At 45.7% G+C, this 19,327-nt stretch overlaps 2 protein-coding genes across 10 annotated transcripts in view; one reads left to right on the forward strand and one right to left on the reverse strand.

Moving 5' to 3' along the window:
• The window catches only part of LOC111243337 (uncharacterized), an 87,261-nt gene extending 69,574 nt beyond the window's left edge, over positions 1 to 17,687 (reverse strand). The window contains exons 1-2 of one of the 5 annotated variants that reach the window (XM_022788721.2): positions 17,299 to 17,687; positions 12 to 653 (exon numbers count right to left, since the gene is read on the reverse strand). In XM_022788721.2, coding sequence (XP_022644456.1) covers positions 12 to 653; positions 17,299 to 17,335 — 679 coding nt within the window. In that variant the 5' untranslated portion in view covers positions 17,336 to 17,687. Of the gene's footprint in view, positions 1 to 11; positions 654 to 966; positions 2,869 to 4,459; positions 4,769 to 6,201; positions 7,066 to 17,298 lie in introns of those variants that run through there. The other 4 variants (XM_022788720.2, XM_022788724.2, XM_022788725.2 and 1 more) reach the window with 4 other exon arrangements.
• Positions 1 to 19,327, forward strand: part of LOC111243338 (tachykinin-like peptides receptor 86C) — a 317,164-nt gene that overhangs the window by 236,226 nt on the left and 61,611 nt on the right. The window lies entirely within an intron of this gene.

The raw sequence follows: 19,327 nt of genomic DNA on the forward strand, positions 1-19,327 counted from the left end.
TGTTCACTTACCGTCATCATGATCTGAATTCGGGTAGTCCTCGGATCCTGGTAGACTTTCGCGGTCGTTGTCAATCCTCATCGGCGGGTTGGGGTGATTGCTTAATGGGATTTCACACGGTTTGAACGGTCCACCGGACAGGACCGAGGACAGGGCCTCGTGATATGTTGCGATCTTCTTCGATCGTTTTCCATATTTGTATTCTTTGCGAAGTCTTTTCATCTTCTCCTTAACCTGCAATGCCGTCCGCATATACCCCAGCGTTCTCATTTGTGCTGCCATTGATTCGTATACTTTGTTGTTCCTCGAGGTTCCATCAAGCATGTCGCGGTCGGCGGCCCAGATCTTGATCAGCTCATAGGTCTCCTGATCGGACCAGGTTAGACCGGCCATTTTGAATGCTGGGGGCATCTGACTCGGCAGGTCGATATGTGCTGTCGATGACGACGAGTTTGGAGGAGACGGAATGGGCAAGGGGATAAGGGAAGCACCCCCGGACATTGCGGCAGCAGCTGCCATCTCTAGCTGCATATCCAACACGTGCTGTTGCGAAGGGTGCTGACCACTACCTGAAGTTACTGGGGATAACGGGGGATATACAGAAGGGGATGTTGACGACGAGGCGATAGTCGAAGAGGTGACCACGAAAAAGTCTGCAAGATTTACAGTTACAACACGGACATGAGACAGAAATGTGAAATAGAAGTCATGTCAACTATACAGCAAGAAGGAAACTGCGACGACAGCAACTTGTGCTGGTAGAACTTGAAGTTATTTTCTAGATGTTAGCACTTGAGGCGAAGCGTGTGGGTGAGTGTGTGTGTATGTGTGGAATATTTGTTTCCCAGAGGGTAAACGGTTCGGTAGGATGCGACAGCCTAATTAACTGGTCGATTCTTCGTCATCTTTAATAGATTAACAAATAAAGAACGTAATAACTTATGTTTAATAAAACAAACCACTAACAAGATGATAATGAACCAAGAAGTGAATAAACTGCACGTTGCACAAGTGATTTTAGGGCAAATGTTCGCGCACTTCGCGTTTCGCGACAGGCCTCTTCTTCTGGCCTCTGTTTTATAATCAACCACAAACAATTCCTGGGTCATTCAAATACGTTTCACGCACATAGAACGCTGAGCACAGACACCCGTACACCTGGTTGGCGAATTCGCTTCCGAAGATCCCATGGGTTTGCACACTTAGCGTGCTGATTCTGCTTTGCGCGATCTTGTCATTAAGTCGCGTTTCTCGTATCTTGACGTGTCACTTTTAGTTGAATCAGTACGAGGCTGTAGCTATTCGATCGAACCGCCGGTAGATGTTTTGTTTTATCCGTCAAGTTCAACAACGTTAGCAACTGTCACAGCACGAACAGCGATGAAAAACTTAACTGGTCATAACGATTTTACCACTTATCGACCTTTATTCGCTTTTTCTTAACAAACAAAAAGCGAAATCAACACAGCATCTAGGACGGGAAAGCTACAGCAACCACAGCAGGAGCTGAGCGGAACAAACTCGCCAGCGACAGTGAAAACTTTGCCGCGATTGTTCTCGCCGTTCGCGAACTAAAACAGCAAGAGAGTTTCCTGCTTTGCGAGCACCAGCGTTACGCTTGCCTAGCCCTTACGATGCTGCTGTGTTTGTCGTTGGCGCCGCCTCACAAAGCACTGACATATGCAGACTTATAGGTAGATACAGGTAAAAAAAAAAGGACTGAAGTGGACCAGTGACAGATTCTAGCGATTTGAACGACTGCGATGACCTGCCAACGTCTTGGCCCAATGTTTCGTCCACTAGAGCCTTTTGCTTCTAGCGCCAGCATGCGGGAACGCTGGAATATTGCCGTCTCACGTCTTGCGCCCGACAAGTTCGCTAAGACACGTTCATTCCGGCGATTGACGGCCAATCTGAGGGGTTCAGCGCGAAGACCCCTGCTGCCTGTTGCCGTTGTATTAGTGGAGGAGTGTTTGGCAGCAGCGGCGGTGGCTGGCAGCACTGGCTGGCGATCGGCCAACGGAAAAAGGGAAGGGGCAAAATGCTTTTTTCTGTCTTCGACTTCTGTCGTCGCCGCCGCTGCCGCCGGCGTTTTCTTTTCTGGTTGCCCCTCGCGCCTTTCCGCGACGCGGCGTAGTCGCGCCGATGTTGACGTCGTCGCTTGATTGCTTCTGCTCGCGCTTGTTCTATAGTAAGTCCTGGGGCTGCTGTGCGCGAACACAGCGGCTATTTCCCGCTCGGATGTTTCGCGCGCACGGTTTGGTGGAGCTACAGGGATGCCCCGACGCAAGCTGATGATATCTGCTATGAGCCTCCTCTGTGTTTAACAACAACAACTATCGCTTTCACTGAGTGACTTTTGTCGTCGCTATCGATAGATACGATAATGTATGTTTTCACTATTGTTGATTTTGCTGTTGTCTAGTTCGAACGGGCGGCACAGGGCGATCTTTGGCTAATAGCATACGCTCACTAAGCGTTTGACAGCGAGGTAGTGATAACTGCAAACCGGCATCGTTTACTAGCCTTCTCCGTTCGCTTGTTCAACCACAACCAGTGAATGCAGACTCGATTGAAACCAACGCAAGCGTCAAATGCTCGAGCGCTCCGTAACCAGTCCATACATGACCGGCGCTCAGTTCGAGACCACTAGTCGCCAACGACAAGTTGCTCGTTCGAGCACTCCCTCCGTGCTGGCTGTGAGCACTATAAGCCAAGCTGCTGGCGAGTCGAGCGAGCCAACGTTCCGACCGCGACGAGAAACTAGCGCGGTTTGCGAGTGAGTGACTGGTCCAGCCAGCCAGTGGTTGTTACTTCGACTGTTTGGACTCCTGGTGGGCCTGTCTGTGAGCCGTGGACGTCAGCGGCTGTACTCGCCCGTGCCAGCAGAGTCTGTCTGTAACGGGCTGTGAGCGTTGAGCAAGACTAGCTGCAGTTGATGGCGGAGGAGTAGATCGCTTTGCTGCTGCTGCTGACAACGGCTGCGGTACTCAGGGTGATGGTAGTACTGATAGTTGCGAAGGTGGCAGCATTGGCCACAGGGGCAGCTAACAGCGGCGACTGAAACGGCAGGGATGGGGCCGAAAGGAGCCGTAGCACTGGACGAGGTGCGGAGAGGCGAGTGCGCTGTGTGAGCGCTGTTTACAGCGTTTGCTGGTGGCGTTTGTTCGCTTGCTACTGCTACTGCTGCTGGCTGGAACGCTGCGTTACGCCGTGCCGTATTGCCGTCTGTATGTTGCGTGTTGCTGTTACGGCTGTCGCTGCCACTGGCGGCGTCGCCGCCAGCCCAAGTGGGAGCGCGGGCCACGCGGAAGGGAGAGGGCGCCATCCATCTGTGGTCGCCTTTTGTCGCTTGGCGCTCCGTGAGTGTGCGAGCACGGGGCAACCGAACGAACGGATTGGCCGCTGCTAAGGGGCTAGTCACAGTGAAAGCGAATGAGCTACGGTTGCGACTGCGACTACGGCAGTGGCTTTCGTGGTTGTGGAGCAATAGACGCTTTGATAGCGATGCTGGTGGCGGGGGCCATGATGTTAGAAGCCGTGGCCGACAAACGAACAGTCAAAGGAACGGGCAAACTGTTTGCCCTGTACTGTACCCTGCAAGTGCCCCAGGGCTGTCTCAACTTGCATGCCCACTCTTGCTGACTCCCTAGAATTAAGGATGTATAGGCCGGATCCCGTCGTGATGACTTCGGCGCCTAACCAAAATGAGCACACGACGAAAACAAAAACGTCGACGAGCGAATGCTCGAACTCCGGCGACGTCGATTTCAGTAGCAAAGGAAAGAGAAGGCTTATGATGGCTTGCGGCTAGATGGAGTATCGAGTCGTCGATGGGAACTAAGAAGCTACGCGCCTTAGAGAAAGTTGGGCACCGCGTAAGTGCCGGCTTGCTTTTTGCGTGGGCGGCAGAGGGCGCTAGCTTCGATGGATGTCGTGTGAAATTTTCCTGTTCCAATGCTAATCCATGTACCTCTTAATTTTCAAAACACGCTAAACACTGGCTGGTCGAATAGAAGAGCTAGAATGCGAAATTGGCACGACATTGTGGCAAATGGCTAATGTACGAACGGTGCGTATATACAAGCAGGTACTAAAACACACAAGCAGAGTCTGAAACGCGCAGTGACTAGGTCAGATGCGCTGGCGGCTCCTTTATATGCTATGCACATGAAGCCTAAGATGATTTGTTTCGATGGCACGTTCGAGATGAATGGCAAAGACGGTCGTGCCACTATATCGCGCACAGAATCGGATTAGCCACTGAGAACGCGAGGTAAAATTCTTCGTCTGATATCGCATGCTATCACAGGTAGAGAAACAAAACCCTTTAACGATAACTGCCTTCTGAATCGACTTCACGTTAGACCACCATATGTGATCTCAACGTGCATGGCGGACCACTCTGCAAAAAAAAAAAAAAAAAAAAGCGAAGCGGGCAAACTGCCATGGTACCAACCGAGAGCAACGAGCTGTGGATCGAGATGCTACTTGAGTTTTCACGTAGTCAATAGTTCCTGGCGGCCAGGCTGGTGGTACCAGTCGCGATCCGCTTTTTGTCAGCTGCCATTGAGCCCGTACAAGCCATATTGTTGATAGACAGAAGGCGTATTCGTATAAGAAACGATGGAGTAGCTGTTGTAAAAAGTTGAACATCAGCAGTCGAGCGTGGAGCTCATAGTAGATCGAGCCAGTGGGTTACCACAGTGCCGGGAGAGGATAGCTGGGCCGCTTGAATTGGAGAACCTTTGGAGCGCCGCTGCCTTTCATACCGTGACTGCAGCCAACAACAACCTGTCGAGAGGTAAACAAGGAGCAGCAAAACGTTCGCAGGAGAGAACCAAAAGGAAATTGAATTGTGCATATCTACAAGGTCTTTTGATAAGCCTGCTGGATCGTTTACTGCCGTCTTTGGTAATACACACTGCAACAATCCAGATCTTACCCCCTACCCCCCCCCCCCCGTCCAAATCTCGCGCAATAAATGAAATGTGATAACGGCATTGAAGACATTGAAGACTACATGATGTTATTCACTTAAGGATTCAGTAATTAAGTAAATCATGGCCGTAATTTAAGTACCTGTGTGACAGGTAGCGGCTAAATCATTCGATCGGCCAGCAAGGGATGCTCATTCTTAATCATGAGTATCGGTTAATTGGTGCGTTATATTTGCGTTAGGGTAAATTTAAGTGTAGTTCACTAAACCGACTTTGACCTGTTTCTTGCAAGCCGTTCACACCAGACTCTCTTATATCTACCTACTTGCAAAAGGTCTTCTTGAAATTTACCGTTACAATATCACTAGATGCTTCGTGAAAACTTCATTAGGATTCATATATATATAGCTGTCGACAGTTTTGTCCTTCTCTCCGCTATAACGGAATCTATTTCGTATTCAAATGAATCTAACGATTATGTCGGCCAAGCCGCAAAGGTTCGTCACTTGTAGCTAGTGAAATCGCGATTAAACGCCGCCATACTCGCTGCTCCGCTGAGTCAACCACCTGTTGAACTACTGGCTTCTGCAGGCGGCGCCTAAACGAACCTATCACAACACAGAGGTCTGGGTAGGTACCGATCAACTCAAGACGAACCGGACAGAACGCGCTGCTACATGTCACTGTGTGCCTGAATCAAGCGTAAATGGCGCAGTCAGACATGCAGACAAAAATAAACCGATAACAGCATCCGCGTAGCAGGTGCTACCGGGATACCTCAAAACTAGTTCACTCTGATCTGTGTCTACTTCTTTCGCGAATGCCTCCAGCATTTGTATAGCTATGTATATGTCGATTAGGAACGTAGGTTTATTTAGCGAAATAGGCATATTACTATGTTGGCTATGTCCTAAGGGCTTAAAGGGTAATTTATGCGTGCAAGCCGGGCACGTGCAGAACACGTGAATTAATCGGGAGTGAAGTAAATATTTCCTAGTTCATCTATTGCTCTTGTATCTGCTCGTTTCTGAAGGCTTTCTGCGAAGAATATACGTGCGCGCTCTTACTAGTGACTAATGAGCAAGCTTAGAAGATGCTCACATTGTAATACGCATTGCAGATGTATATCAGTTCCGTGCAGCATAACGATATTCTAAACAAAAGTACTTCCATAATGCCAGAGAAAACCTTTTACGTACACATAATATAAGTTAACCTTGGAATAACATCTACGATGCCTAGTAGATTATAGTCAAGATACCTTTTTACTCAGCGCCGCCCACAGTGGTTCCAACGGTGAATGAAACAATTACAGGCAAAAGAACGTTCAGTAGAAATAAACACAGAGCACAGGGAACAAGCATTGTAGCACAAACGTACATAAGCACACCAATCCACATAGACTCTATGAGCAGACCATTCTGACAGTTCAGCAAGGATGCTAGCCAACGAGCAGATGTTCGAGAGACAATTGTACGGTAACGGACCCGGCCCGTCGTTCTTGTTACGGCCGTTGTTATTTTGCGGTGTACGGCAGTTCGTCGTCACTTGTTATCGTTGTTGTTCAGCATCAGCATGTGCCGCTACCTAACTCGACTCCCATGAGCTCCGCTCCAATTTAGTCCAGTTCACTCCACATGCGAGCATGCGGAGCGCCGTCACACGTCTGTCTGATCCATGAGTCGAGTGTTGTCCGGGCTAGCGCCTAATGTAGTCCCGGCCTGATATATTCTACCACGGAGTGTTCAAAAGCCGACCGCAGTTTGTGGATCTCCTCCTCTCCACGGCCAGGGGGTACTCCACATGCGAGGGAGAGGAGGATACGCTGGCTGGCCGTGCTGGATGTGTTGCGTCAACAGCGCGGAACGGCGGCGCTCCGGCTGCTCACGACGCCGCTGCTGGGGCCAGCGCACAACGAGACCGCAAACCTACGGCCTACGACGAACGGCGGCGCCCAGCTCCAGGCGATCGAGCGAACGGCCCACGGAGGCTGGCAACAGCAGCAGCAGCAGCAGTCACTAGTCGCTACGACTACGGGACGATGTGTTTGACTATGTGGAAACTGCGATCTACTCCACATGGCTATCAGAACGTCCTATAGGACTCGCGTCTCTCCATCGAGACCGTGGCTAGAGTGCGCACACAGACGAACGCTGCCAAAGACTGACCGAGAACGAACTGCGCCGTTCAGTCGCTCTGCCTGTCGAGTAATGATGGGGAGGAGAGTCGACAAGAGCTTCGTGCGCATCCATTCGACAGGGGATGCCACTCCGGCCGACGTTACATTGAACATCGCAGCGGGCGCTGTGCGTAACGCGTAGAGTATCGAGCGTTGATGACGCAGAGCCTATGTCGCCTTTAGCTGGCCGACATGGGAGGATCTCCAATCGCCCCGATGCTCGATGCTTTCTGCGCTTGACGGAGATAGCGGGCTACTCGAGGCAGCAGCGGTAACGACGACGGCAGCAGCGAGCGTCAAGCAACAGGGCCGCCGAGTTCTGCTGGGGGAGCACGCTGTGGCCGCTGGCTGGCCGGTTGGCCGACTGGCCGACCACGGCTGATGTTATACAGAGCATCTACGGAGGGAGTGTACAAATCGCGGAGGACGTCTGGCAGCGGTGGGCACCGCGATGCAGCCAGCGTTATAATATTTCGGCCGGTGACGATGGTGGCTTGCTTTGGCACAGCAACAGCTTTGCCTGATGCACTGATGATGATAATGATGATTCAGCATTGCCCTGATCTGTTGATAACATGTAGAGGTAGAGATCTCCGGGATCTAGAAAGAGCGTCTCCAGCGCAGTGCTGACGACGCGACAAAACGTTGCGGGACGGAGACAATGCGGCGATTTTGTTGTCGTAACAATCATCTCTGTAATGGCATTGATATGGCATATGCCTGTAGATAAGGGGGGGGGGGGGGGTAGTTATGAGTTTGTGTGAACAAGCAAGGGCTCGTCTTAGAGGCTTTGGCGATTCCTATGCGCTATACATAGAGTGGGAAACAAAAAAAAACAGTCATAGCAATTGGGTTCGTTCTGGATTATGCATTCGGTCCTTTTCAGGTTATCTAAGCTGGTCAGAGTTAAACCGCCCCTTTCGACTCTTGATAAGTTGACGCATACGATTACTGTAAGAGGAGACGATTCGGGGTTGAACGAAACGGGACAACTTTTCCAAAAACTTGCCGTTTCGTTCGAAAAGGCTGCGCTTTTTAGGTAAGTCCAGCATTAGGAATGGCTTCGTGGACGAAACGCTGGAACACTGGGGTACATGATACGTGTCCAGCTGTTTACGTCTCATCCAATCTGTGGGGTAAATGGAACACCGCAAGGCAGATACAACGGGACTAAACAGTGACGATTATAATACTATACATCAAGTGGTTTTGTACTAATTAATAAATGAAACACATACTTTATTCAACACAAAAGCCCAGTTCTTGTTTTGTAATAAATAAGAGTTCGATGCTGTTCGAACGGTGGCTCTCCCATCTTCTCTTGAAAAATGGATGCGTGACCAGGGACAGACTGTATGTCCTTGTCAGTTTGGTCGCATTTCGAAAAAAGGGGGCAGAGTTTAGTTGAGTCACCTAGATAAAAAAGAAAAACAGTGTTATGCAGGCTATGTAAGATAAATGAGATATAACGCACGTCGTTGATCTGGAGGTCAGAGTCCAGCGCCATAACGGTCATAGAGTCGTCTACTGATACAAACATCGGGCTGAATAGGAATATCTGCTTTCACAGTTATAGTAGAACTCCGGGGGCACGAGTGCCACAGGTGTAGAATCAAAGTGGCGAAGCTTATAGTATTATGGGAGATAACACAGTATAAACGTGATGCTCTGCTTTGTTCTTATTATTTCACGTTAGTACTGACATTCGTTTGCTTTGCTGATACAAGCAAATAAATCCTGTAAATTGGGTAGAGTCGTAAAGTTCCGAACGGAAAAGTAGTGCCGAGACAACTGCGGTATGACCGTATGGCCGCTGCAGGGTATCCGAACTACGCTTCAACGGCATTTCGACAAACGACATTTCTGCTTTATGCAGTATTCATTACTCGGACACATTGACATGATGCCTTCGTCGTGACCGTACTTTCAAACAGATGCTCTCCATCCACAATCCTTTCAGATAAATGGCCATAGTGCATCGGTCATTCCAATACTAGGCAACTCGAAGGCCAACAGGGGTGGCTCTGTTCCTGTAGCTATGTTGTCAAAAAAGTACTTCTCCACTTTTAACGTAGAACGACCTTATCATAGATTAAACTGACTATGTAGACCCCAGTTGAGGCCACGCATTAAGTAAACAACAGCTGAAAGTCTCAGATCGTAACTCACAAGCAATCAACGTCGACCGGTATCAATAATTCAGTTGTATAAAAAATGTCAGCCGTTGTACAAAGAAGTGATGCTTGCAAGCGATGACGAGGACGATGAGGCACCCAATCATCTGGTCAAAATTGGAGCAAATGAGAACACCGCTAATTTTCGTCGTAAATTTCTGCTGCATCACTTGTAGGTTGGGCCAAAAAAAGATTAGGAACATTTTTAGCAATAGCAACAACAATGGTAATAATGACGAGCACGAAATTAGGCTAGAAAGCGACTTTTTAATCGACTTTACTGAAGACAAATCGATCAAAAAGGCAAGCAAACAGAAACCAAAGGCGTGAAGAAGTAAAAGTAATAATAATAATGTATATTCAATAAAAAATACATTGGATGAAAAAGGAAAGAAGAACAAATGACCATTACCCAAAACAAATAAAACCGATATTCGTTTATAGCAACAATAATAATCATAAGGTGTGCTTGAAGTTACACCGCAAATGCCCACTTAACATGATACAGTCGCCTTATATGACTCGAAAGTAGAAGAAGAAGCCTAGGTAGTGTCGGCTTCCATTAGAATTGTCATTTACTGCCTTCCTAAGGCGTCTGTTTGCCTTCATAGTTGTTCTATTTGCCTACGTCCGGGTTCGAACTTGGACCACAATGTGTCCATAAGACTAGCATGTAAGTGCATCACCCACCAAGCTGTCACGCGGACTTCGCACGTATCCTCCATCACGAACTCACTTTGTAAATGTCCATTTAATTCTTTTGCGAATTAAACCTATCTTAGACTAAGAATACTTTGCTCCACCTAACTATAACCTTAATACCTTAAGTTAATACCTAAGTATAACTGATTGTTATTCATGGAAGAGGATGTTACTGCTACCAAACACATGGTAGACCGCTTATGGAGGGAGGCCTTTAAAAAAGGAAAAGGGGCAAGAAAAATAGTGTAACGTTCAGAAAACGAGCTTACGTGACCTCATCAGGTTAATGGGTGCCTAGTCTTGACTGTGGCTAGAATGACGTGCGCTAGTCACTGGTCAGCCAAAGAAAGAGGCGACGCCCAGTTTAGGCCGTATTTATCGTGCGATACAAATACTCCATATTTCAAAATGCCGTAAAGTCCTCAAACGGGAGCCCATAATTTGGCCAACATGTTTCTAGCTTTTGCCACTGCGGCATGTACAGTTCCGAGAACAATGACCGGAACGAAGTCTGGCCAATCTTATATGTATGCATAAGATGCGTCACACAAACTGGAATATTATGACAATGAAATTTGTGAAGAACTGTTGCCTTACGGGCAGTAGATAGAAATGATGGAGGACGGAGGATGAAGAGGATTTGAACTAGCGTCAAAAGACACAATCAAATTGCATTTATTTACCTTCGTAGGCAATAAACATATATTTTATATGTGCAAGTCAACAATACAATATAACAACGTAGGACCGGATATAGGACCATTAGAAGATCTCAATTCTTTCGTAAATCGCCCGTAGTTAGTTGAATTAAAATTAACCTTAATTTTAACAGTTCGCCGCAAAGGACCGAGGAGTAGTTACTGAAAAGTATTACAGAAAGCTACATTTCATTCGTAGGTTTAGAGTTCAATGGCTATCATTCTATAGTGCTGCGCCTTTCGACATCAGGCATTGTTTCATTACACCATGACATTAGTTGGTTGACCGTTTGCAGCATGACGTGAAGTGTGTTTACGTGTTGCTTCGAAGCTCTACCATATCCTGTATCTTTGAACTTCGCAAGGCAACTTGACATTGCGTGGCTAGCCACTAACTTCAATTGTCTTAGTAAATATTGTCGTAAACAAAATGATCTAATCTAGCCATGTAATCGAGTTCACTGCAGACGACGACAATAAGCAGACAACAAATGCTTACAATCTCCGTGGCGGTGTCAAGACGATTCGAAAGTCGAAAACTATAAGGCACTTGACTAAACACTAAAAAAATAAGCCTACTGTAGGCGCCCCCAAATATTCTTAATGGATACTCCCTTATTCATAAACTCTGATTTAGAAATAAAACAAAGGGACTGCAAATAGGCAGATTTCACACACATAGGCCCAAGCACAGGCAAAAACCTTTGCTATTTGCTTGCAAGAAAAGAAGATCGACAAACCTTCGCCATCGGCGAGGCATCGGGCAACTGTTTTACCGTAACGACTTGCTAGTTACCCAAAATATATTGCAATGAAAGGGCAGCCCCTCGCCTCAGTAGGACAAATTCTTGCAGCGTCCAGTCATTCTGACCACTAATTCGGAAAAAGTCAATCTTAGCCTGACCAATGTAGGTGACAGCATGGCGTCCGCAGTGAACTGGTGTACGTCTCGCGCTTATGTATAATAAACATCTAGACGCAGACATTCATCGTGAATTCCGCGATCTTTTCGTTGAAAAGAGCGACCTGATCTGATAACACATAACAGTGGACAAATATGTAGAAGATGAACGAAGACGTACCGCTATCTATTGAAATAGATATGAAACCTTTAATGCTTGTAAGCGACGCAATACTTCGAGACCGAGTTTTGATATTTGACTAGTATGTCTATAAGTTTTGCCAGCTTATTTTTAAGCAGAGCTCTCCAAGACTCAGCCTTGTTTACCACGCGTGATATGTAACAATACTACGTCAATCTATTTCTAGCTCCGAATTTGAAACAAAAGCAAATTGACTATTTCTTTCCCGGACCTTCATTTATGTACCCTTACCCGCATCCATACCGACTGCTGTACTCGCTGCTGAATTTTCAAGCTCAAAACTAATCATGACGCGTAAGCCTGCTGTTTCCGTCGCCACAGCTGCAGCCGCTGCACGCACGCCTCAACAAATCGGCTGATGCTAAAGAACCACCCGCTTGACTGTTTATTCTGTAAGCCAGAGTTAAGAAGGTAGAAATCGACCGTACGCCGTTGCAACAGAAGGCACCGCTAAGCCATTAGGTCATAGGACTGTGCCAGGGAAGCTGCCTGCATGACGCTTTCTCCCTCTCTTTATTAGCTCTGCCGCACGTTATTTTCGATTTTCTCGCTGGTTGTAATTGTGAGCCCCAGTAATCTCGCGACAATAATTCGCAACTGCAGGAGCTGCTTAGGGAACTGGATGAAGCGGGGTGTCGGAGAAGTCGAAAAAAAATGAACGAATGGAGAAAAGGCCGAAGAACACTCCTCACTTTGATCCTCGGGTTGCTGCTGCTCGTGCCTGCCCTGCCAGTCGCTAAACGCTACTGTTGTGAACCTCTTTAAAAGTCTATTTGACGACCCCGCGTGGTCGCCTATGCGGTGAAATCACACAGGGCCGAACAGAACAAAATACAGGAGATCAGGATGGTCGTATTTCGATGGCTACCAGCAATAAGGAATTGACTGCGAGTACTCCGAGAGATGAGTCGTGGGCCCCGTGGGAGATGTCATAAGGGAGATCGCCATATAGTTAGCAGCGGCGGTCGCCGTCGTGGTAGCGGTGCTGAGAAAGATAACTCGAGTTTGTGCCATCTTCATGGAGTTAGTGGTAGCACTCAGTTAAGATCGCCCCCTCAGAGATCGACCATCGTACTAAGACCAAATCGACAGCAGAGTAAGAGGCCAGTCAGCCAGCCAGCCAGCCAGCCAGCCAGTCAGTCAGTCAGTCAGTCAGTGAGCTCATGGGGCTCCAAAAAGTAAGCGCATGACATGACGCTGCGATGGAGTGATGTCCCGTGGCCGCAGTGCTCCGAACTTCAGTTTGGCTAACGTACAGCGGTAGGCATGCGCACGAGCTTGATTCGTGTGACTCGAACATACGGGAGGAACGAAAAGATTTCGCGAAGATCTCTCGATGATGCGGACGACGGCGATGGTGATGATGATCGACGCGAAGAGTAGAAAATGAAACAAGGCGCGTTGCCGGGCTAGAATCCGGCACTAAAAGAGGCAATTGAGGAATGCAGCATAGAGGGTCAGGGCGAAAAGAAAAGGGGAGTGAGAACGAAACAGCGAAAGAAAGAAAGCAAGCTAGGGAGAGTGAGGGAGAGAGACAACCAAGTGTCATCAGACGAAGACTCTGTTTTGTCGCATTACTAACCGCAGCGGCCGTTCGCGCTGTAGAAGAAATAAACAGAACTATAGAATAAAGGCTCAATTGTACTTGTACGTATTAGGACAAAAGGAGAGACAATCACGAAACAAGTATTGATGCATACCACTTTGGGAAGGTTCCATGCGCCGGGTGAATGGACATTCATGTGGAGCTCGACGACATGTCCGAGCACTTCGGAACGAGGGCCCTTAAGGGACTCTATTTAAGGTCAGACATTTTGTGTGACTCCAGGCTTGTGTTAGTTTTTACATCAGCAATAACATATACGAGGAAACTGCCACTGCTGCCTATTGGAGCCAATAAGCCCGCGCAACGAGCCTCCTTAAGTGAGTAGACTTGAAGAAGATGAGGACCTCGCACGTTGATAAAATCGGTTCCCATGATTTTCACAAAGCGGTTACTTGCTGCACATGAGAGTCGTACGAGGTGCTCCAACCGGAGCGGGGTGACGAGTACAAGTTAGCGGCATGGGATTCGAATTAGGACCCCAAGAAGCACGGAAGCAGGGTGTGGGCATGTTGAATTCGGCAAACGATCTAAGTAGAGGAAGAATTAGATCGAATGGATATTTCCATGTCATAGACATGGACCATGCTCCCGCAGTTTCATGGGAGCTCCCTAATATTGATGGGCGATCCTGATGCTATAAACAGATAGACAGAGACGCACAGCAAACGACGTGCGGTAGGAAATTGTCACGAAGCTGGAAACTGTTTCTGCCATAGTCATGTTAAGTTGTCATAGACTATGGATGTTGTCATAGGTGAAGTGTGTCAAAAGGCATGGGAAGTGCACCATGGGAATCATCTCGGTGGACAGCCTATTGAGAATAACATTTATACAGCATCAGTAGTACTGTTAGACGCGCGACTATGTGCGAATGGTAAGGCAAAAATAACTAAATGTAACTTATGATAAGTCCTAATGAGACCGAAGCTCACGCACGATCTGATAAGTGACTAAAGTCGATTGTGGCTTTGCTCTATTCTACATGCGAACATAATATAGCGTAACAGTTTGAACGTATTTTCGTCTCAAAAACTGGCCAGTTCTAGGCGGTCCTGTTCACACTTCAGGGAATAATTCTGTCCTAAATGCGTAGTAGGATAGTGGGCCGTTGTATATGTAAGAGAGATGGATACTGAGCGATATATTATATCGATAGAGCGATCATCCGATCTACTACATAGAACTTAGCTCTCACGTAATAAATGAACGATGTCTGGATTGATTTGCACCGTTCTGTTTGTCAAATATACTGAGTTCAATAACAAAGAGACATGTTTTAACTTGCTTTGCATAGGTCTGTACAGGCTGTACGGAAAATCAGATTTCGATGAATCTGATTTTATACACAAATGCTCCAGCTGTGAAGGAAATTGTGATAAATATCATGTCGCCCTTTAGGGTATTTCTCCAAGTGGTTCTATAAGCTAACAACAAGGGAATATATATTCCATATGACGTCCTAAATGATTTTGTATGCTCTTTCTCAAAGTGAGATATTGTGCTGTTGACCTCTATATATGAAATTTAACTGATGAAGTTCACTACATCAGAGTTTAATTCCTCTCTTTAACGAGCTTCAGACAATTGCACTACATGGAGCTTCCTCTATGCCTGGGCAAGGTCCGATCAAGGATACAGAATGTATTTTCCTAATTCTATAAACTATTGTGAACGGGTTATATCTGCTACTCGCGTACAGGAACCCCCGTTCGTCACCCCGGTACCGTCTTTTCTAACGAAGATATAAATATATCAATTGGTATCTACTGATACCTCCTAAATTAAATATTTATACACGGTATATGGAAAACATAATAAATAGTTAGGAATATAAAAGCATGGTATCAAAATTAATGTCCTAATGTAAGCTACTTTCAAAATATTTCTAGTCCTATAGTCCTAATATTTGAGATGGATCGTTTGATAGGTTGTAAGTATTGTGAAACGGACGTTGAGGGAAAGTCGGACGATTACGGCGCCAACGACTAAAAGGCTATCTAACAGATAAATATCAATCTCCATCTCACACTTGTTTTATTGTATAGATCATGTGGGCGAGGTACTAAGGTTAATACAATCATATGCGCGCTGAAGCTTGTATTAAAGCACCAATATTCGGCGGTATTACATATGCAAACTTCAAGAAATACGTATGGGTCATGGCGTCTCTCCTATTGAACAACACAAAATGGCAAGTTTTTGTCACTTCTTTACCGTACACCCTCGCCAAACTTGAAACGGTTGTGGTCGGAAGTTCTAAGGTAAGAATTAACGTGTTTAACAAACTTACAACAAAAACCACGATAAAGTTGGGGTCGTGGATTTGGCTCGGACTGAATAATGAAAAGAAATCCAATAATACTCTTAAGGTTCGTATAACTATATATATATATATATAGTATATAAATATATATAGAAGTGGAGTCCACCTGCAAAATATTATAAATAATGATAATAAATAGAACGAAATCGTACATGTAGCTTATAGGCCTTGTACATATAGTATACATATATACTTACGAGGCAATATTATGCAACGTAATTAGCAGTGATATGATTCTATCGATTCTACTACTTTTGTTATTCTGGGGACGCATTTAGATATCTTAGGTCATGTATGAGTCTATGCGGATTTCGAATTTTTCACTTCATGACCCCCAACTGAGCTATGCATGCTGCACGCTACCTTCGCTGTAGATGACCTTTGTGTCTGGTTGAGCGAAGAGACTCAGATGACAACTTCATAATGTCATTTCGCAACCTAAAAGCAGTGTAAAGGTCCAGTCTCGGAAGCTTACTAATGAACCGATCTCGATAAGGGGTTATTTGTGCGAACTTGTGCTAATACTCGACCGTATCTAAACTTCAATCGAAGAATATTTTGATACGACCTCTTGTGAATAATTAACGATATGTTAGCAAATCGAATGGGAAAAGGAGAACGGCCAGGATAAAAACCTGTGTGCTACATGCTGTCATCGACATATAGGCATCACGAAGCAATAGAAGTACATTACAACTGTATAATCTTTTAATAACTGCACACTAAAGCTTTGAGAGAAATATATATATATATATATATATAAGACGTGCGGTTACTACAAAGAAGTTGATTTATTAGTTAGTGGTTTAGAATCCAAGTTGAAGTTGCGATAGTGGTGAATGACGGTTATGTTAAGTAACCAGGATTGTCAAATATTAACACATACAATGAAATATCCTCAAAGTATCTGTTCATGTTCAGATACAGCTTTAGAAACAAAGCAGAAAAAATCCCACTTTAGATGTACCATCCTTTATATATATCTGAAGGGTGGCATATTTTGATATATATGTATTCACAGACAAAGCTAAATACTTTGCATTATAACAGTATAAGAAGCCTCTCGAAGTAAACAGATAAACAGATAGTCTGTAAGTAAATAAGTAAGTCGACTGTTTAGGGTAAAATCGTTTCGTGTACCCTGACCCATTCTGAGCTCAAAGCAATTATATGGATTATCCATTTTATGGATAAATGTCCATATAATGCTCTAATTTATATGGATTTATCAACAATCCGTCAACAATACTCCGTTAAACTATACTAAAAATAATCGCTTTAATAGCACGATTCATATATATGTGATCTTATTATGAAAATGTTTTAAAAAAGTGTCTTAAGTAGTAAGAAATATAGGACAATTTCTTGTTCGGCTTCACAAGAACGTGCAACATTTTTTCCCGTATGTACATGTGTATGTGTACGATACGTCTTCAAATACCCCTTAGGGCATCCGATTTAAGCCCATATACTGATAATACTAATATGATTCGACTAATATGATTATATAATAATATTACCTAAGGTAAAAAACACAAGGAAGTAAACATCAGCATCATCGTAACTAACTAACCTCGCAGCTGTTCAGCCACGCTTTCCAGGAGGGCCATTTTTTCCAGCACGCGTATATATAACACTCGAATTCGATGTATTCGCCCTGTGCAGTTGTACTCTTACACATAAAACACCCAATTAACGGTAATTATAGCAATTATAGCAACAATAACCCGTTGCTTTGTTAACCTTTACCTGAAGCTCAACCTAAACACTCGCTCACAGGGTTATATAATTCACTGCTAACAACAGTACAATTTTGCTGGCTAATCCTTTCACTGAGATAAACTGAAATCAGCAGTACTACTATCAGCACGCAGAGCGGATCACGAAATGTGGGACGCCATACATCGTTGCGTATACAGGCAGGTTAGAACTTGGGCTTAGTCTGCAATTCGTGCGACGTGTACGCCTACCACAACGAACTGCTTGCCGAATCAACTCATTTCGATGCTTGAAAAAAGCAGGCAAGACACTGCATCTGAACCTTGGCGTTATGTCACGTTACGTGCACGACGATCTCCACAGCTAGAGATCGTTCTACCCCCCCCCGATCTGTGCCAGCCCCGTTCCGAAACAACTAACTGTTAAGCGACGGGTCTGCGCGCCGTGTACAAGGCACCGACCTGTTGAGATTCAGTGACATGTGTTCAGCTTGAAAGATGCACATGCAAACGTATGGTGAGATGGAGGAAACACAATGGTTCACTCTGTGTGCGCAACTAGGGCGCTTGATCATTATTGAAATAGCATGGCGAAGAGAACAAAAGACGGGAGACACGATCTGTCTTAATTTAGACTGGCTTGCTAGATAAACAGTGCGCACGGGTCGATATTATTATGCGAATGATAGACAGAGAATTTGTTTAGCATAAACAGAGAATTTACTCATGTATATTTGTATACCGGCTCGCCAATTGCGCTAGCCGCTTATATAGCGATCTGAGTCGCGTTTACTCAAGAACTATAATATTATTAAGGTGTGCAGAGTGGTGAACAAGTCAGTTAGCTATTTGGGACTCGGAAATTGCCAAGCGAGTTTTACCTTATCCTCCTTATGCGAATCGAATGGGACCAGTCGAGTAAACGTTTACGCGTGACTTTTCGTTCGAAAGCGCCCTCCCTCTGCTTTGCCATGATGGCACATATAACGGCACCGTCGCTAAAAACGCCATATCGAAACCCTTGCGGAAAGGAAGGCACTTACTGAAGCTAGTATTTGGTTCTTCCAGCCCTGGCTGCGATCCCTGCTGCAACTCGACTTATCACGCCGCTAACGCTCTCCAGCATCACCTCCGTCACGCCCGGATTCTGGACTTATACTCAGAACCCTGTATTCTTAAGTCCGCGTGTCTGTCCTGATTCGCTCTTTGACATAATGCCGTACGTCTTCAATCGGATTCAGATCGGGTCATGACAGAATCTCAACGTCGTTTACTTGCCATATGACGTGGTAACCTGTCATGCATAAAGACTGTCCACATCTAGAAACCATTATCGTACTTGGGGCGGGCCTTTCGTTTGAATGGCTCAATCGTATTGCCATTCCTCCACAAAGCCATTGACGAAATACTGGCTTTTTGCGCCGTGGATAGAACTCGCTACCGATTCCATACCATTGCTTTGTCCAGATGTCTGTTCTGCTTGGTGGGAAGGAATAGTGCGATATTCTGTTGTCAGATGTGATTCGCTTGAAAATCAGACCCTTTTCCAGTTATTACCTATCCAACTTTGGAATAATTTAACCATTTGAAACGCGCATATTTATGTCGATAGTTTTGGGGGAGGTTTTTTCCGCTGATTTACGATAGTCAAAATTTATTTATTCCAATGCGACGTCGGAGGGTTCTATGGACGTAGCGACCCCGTGCTTCGCAACCCTCGGATACAACCGGGAAACTGTTATAGGTCTGTATGTTGATAGCGTGGTTGGATCTCTCTTGTGCTCACGCGGCATTGTGTATCACTTTCGATGTTTGCTTGCTGTTCTTTGTTCCTTATACTTCACCTTCTGTGTCACATTGTCAACTGCGCACTTCGCTTTCCTG

This window comes from Varroa destructor, unplaced genomic scaffold, assembly GCF_002443255.2.
Source record: "Varroa destructor unplaced genomic scaffold, Vdes_3.0 BEIS01000001.1, whole genome shotgun sequence".
Classification (NCBI taxonomy): domain Eukaryota; kingdom Metazoa; phylum Arthropoda; class Arachnida; order Mesostigmata; family Varroidae; genus Varroa; species Varroa destructor.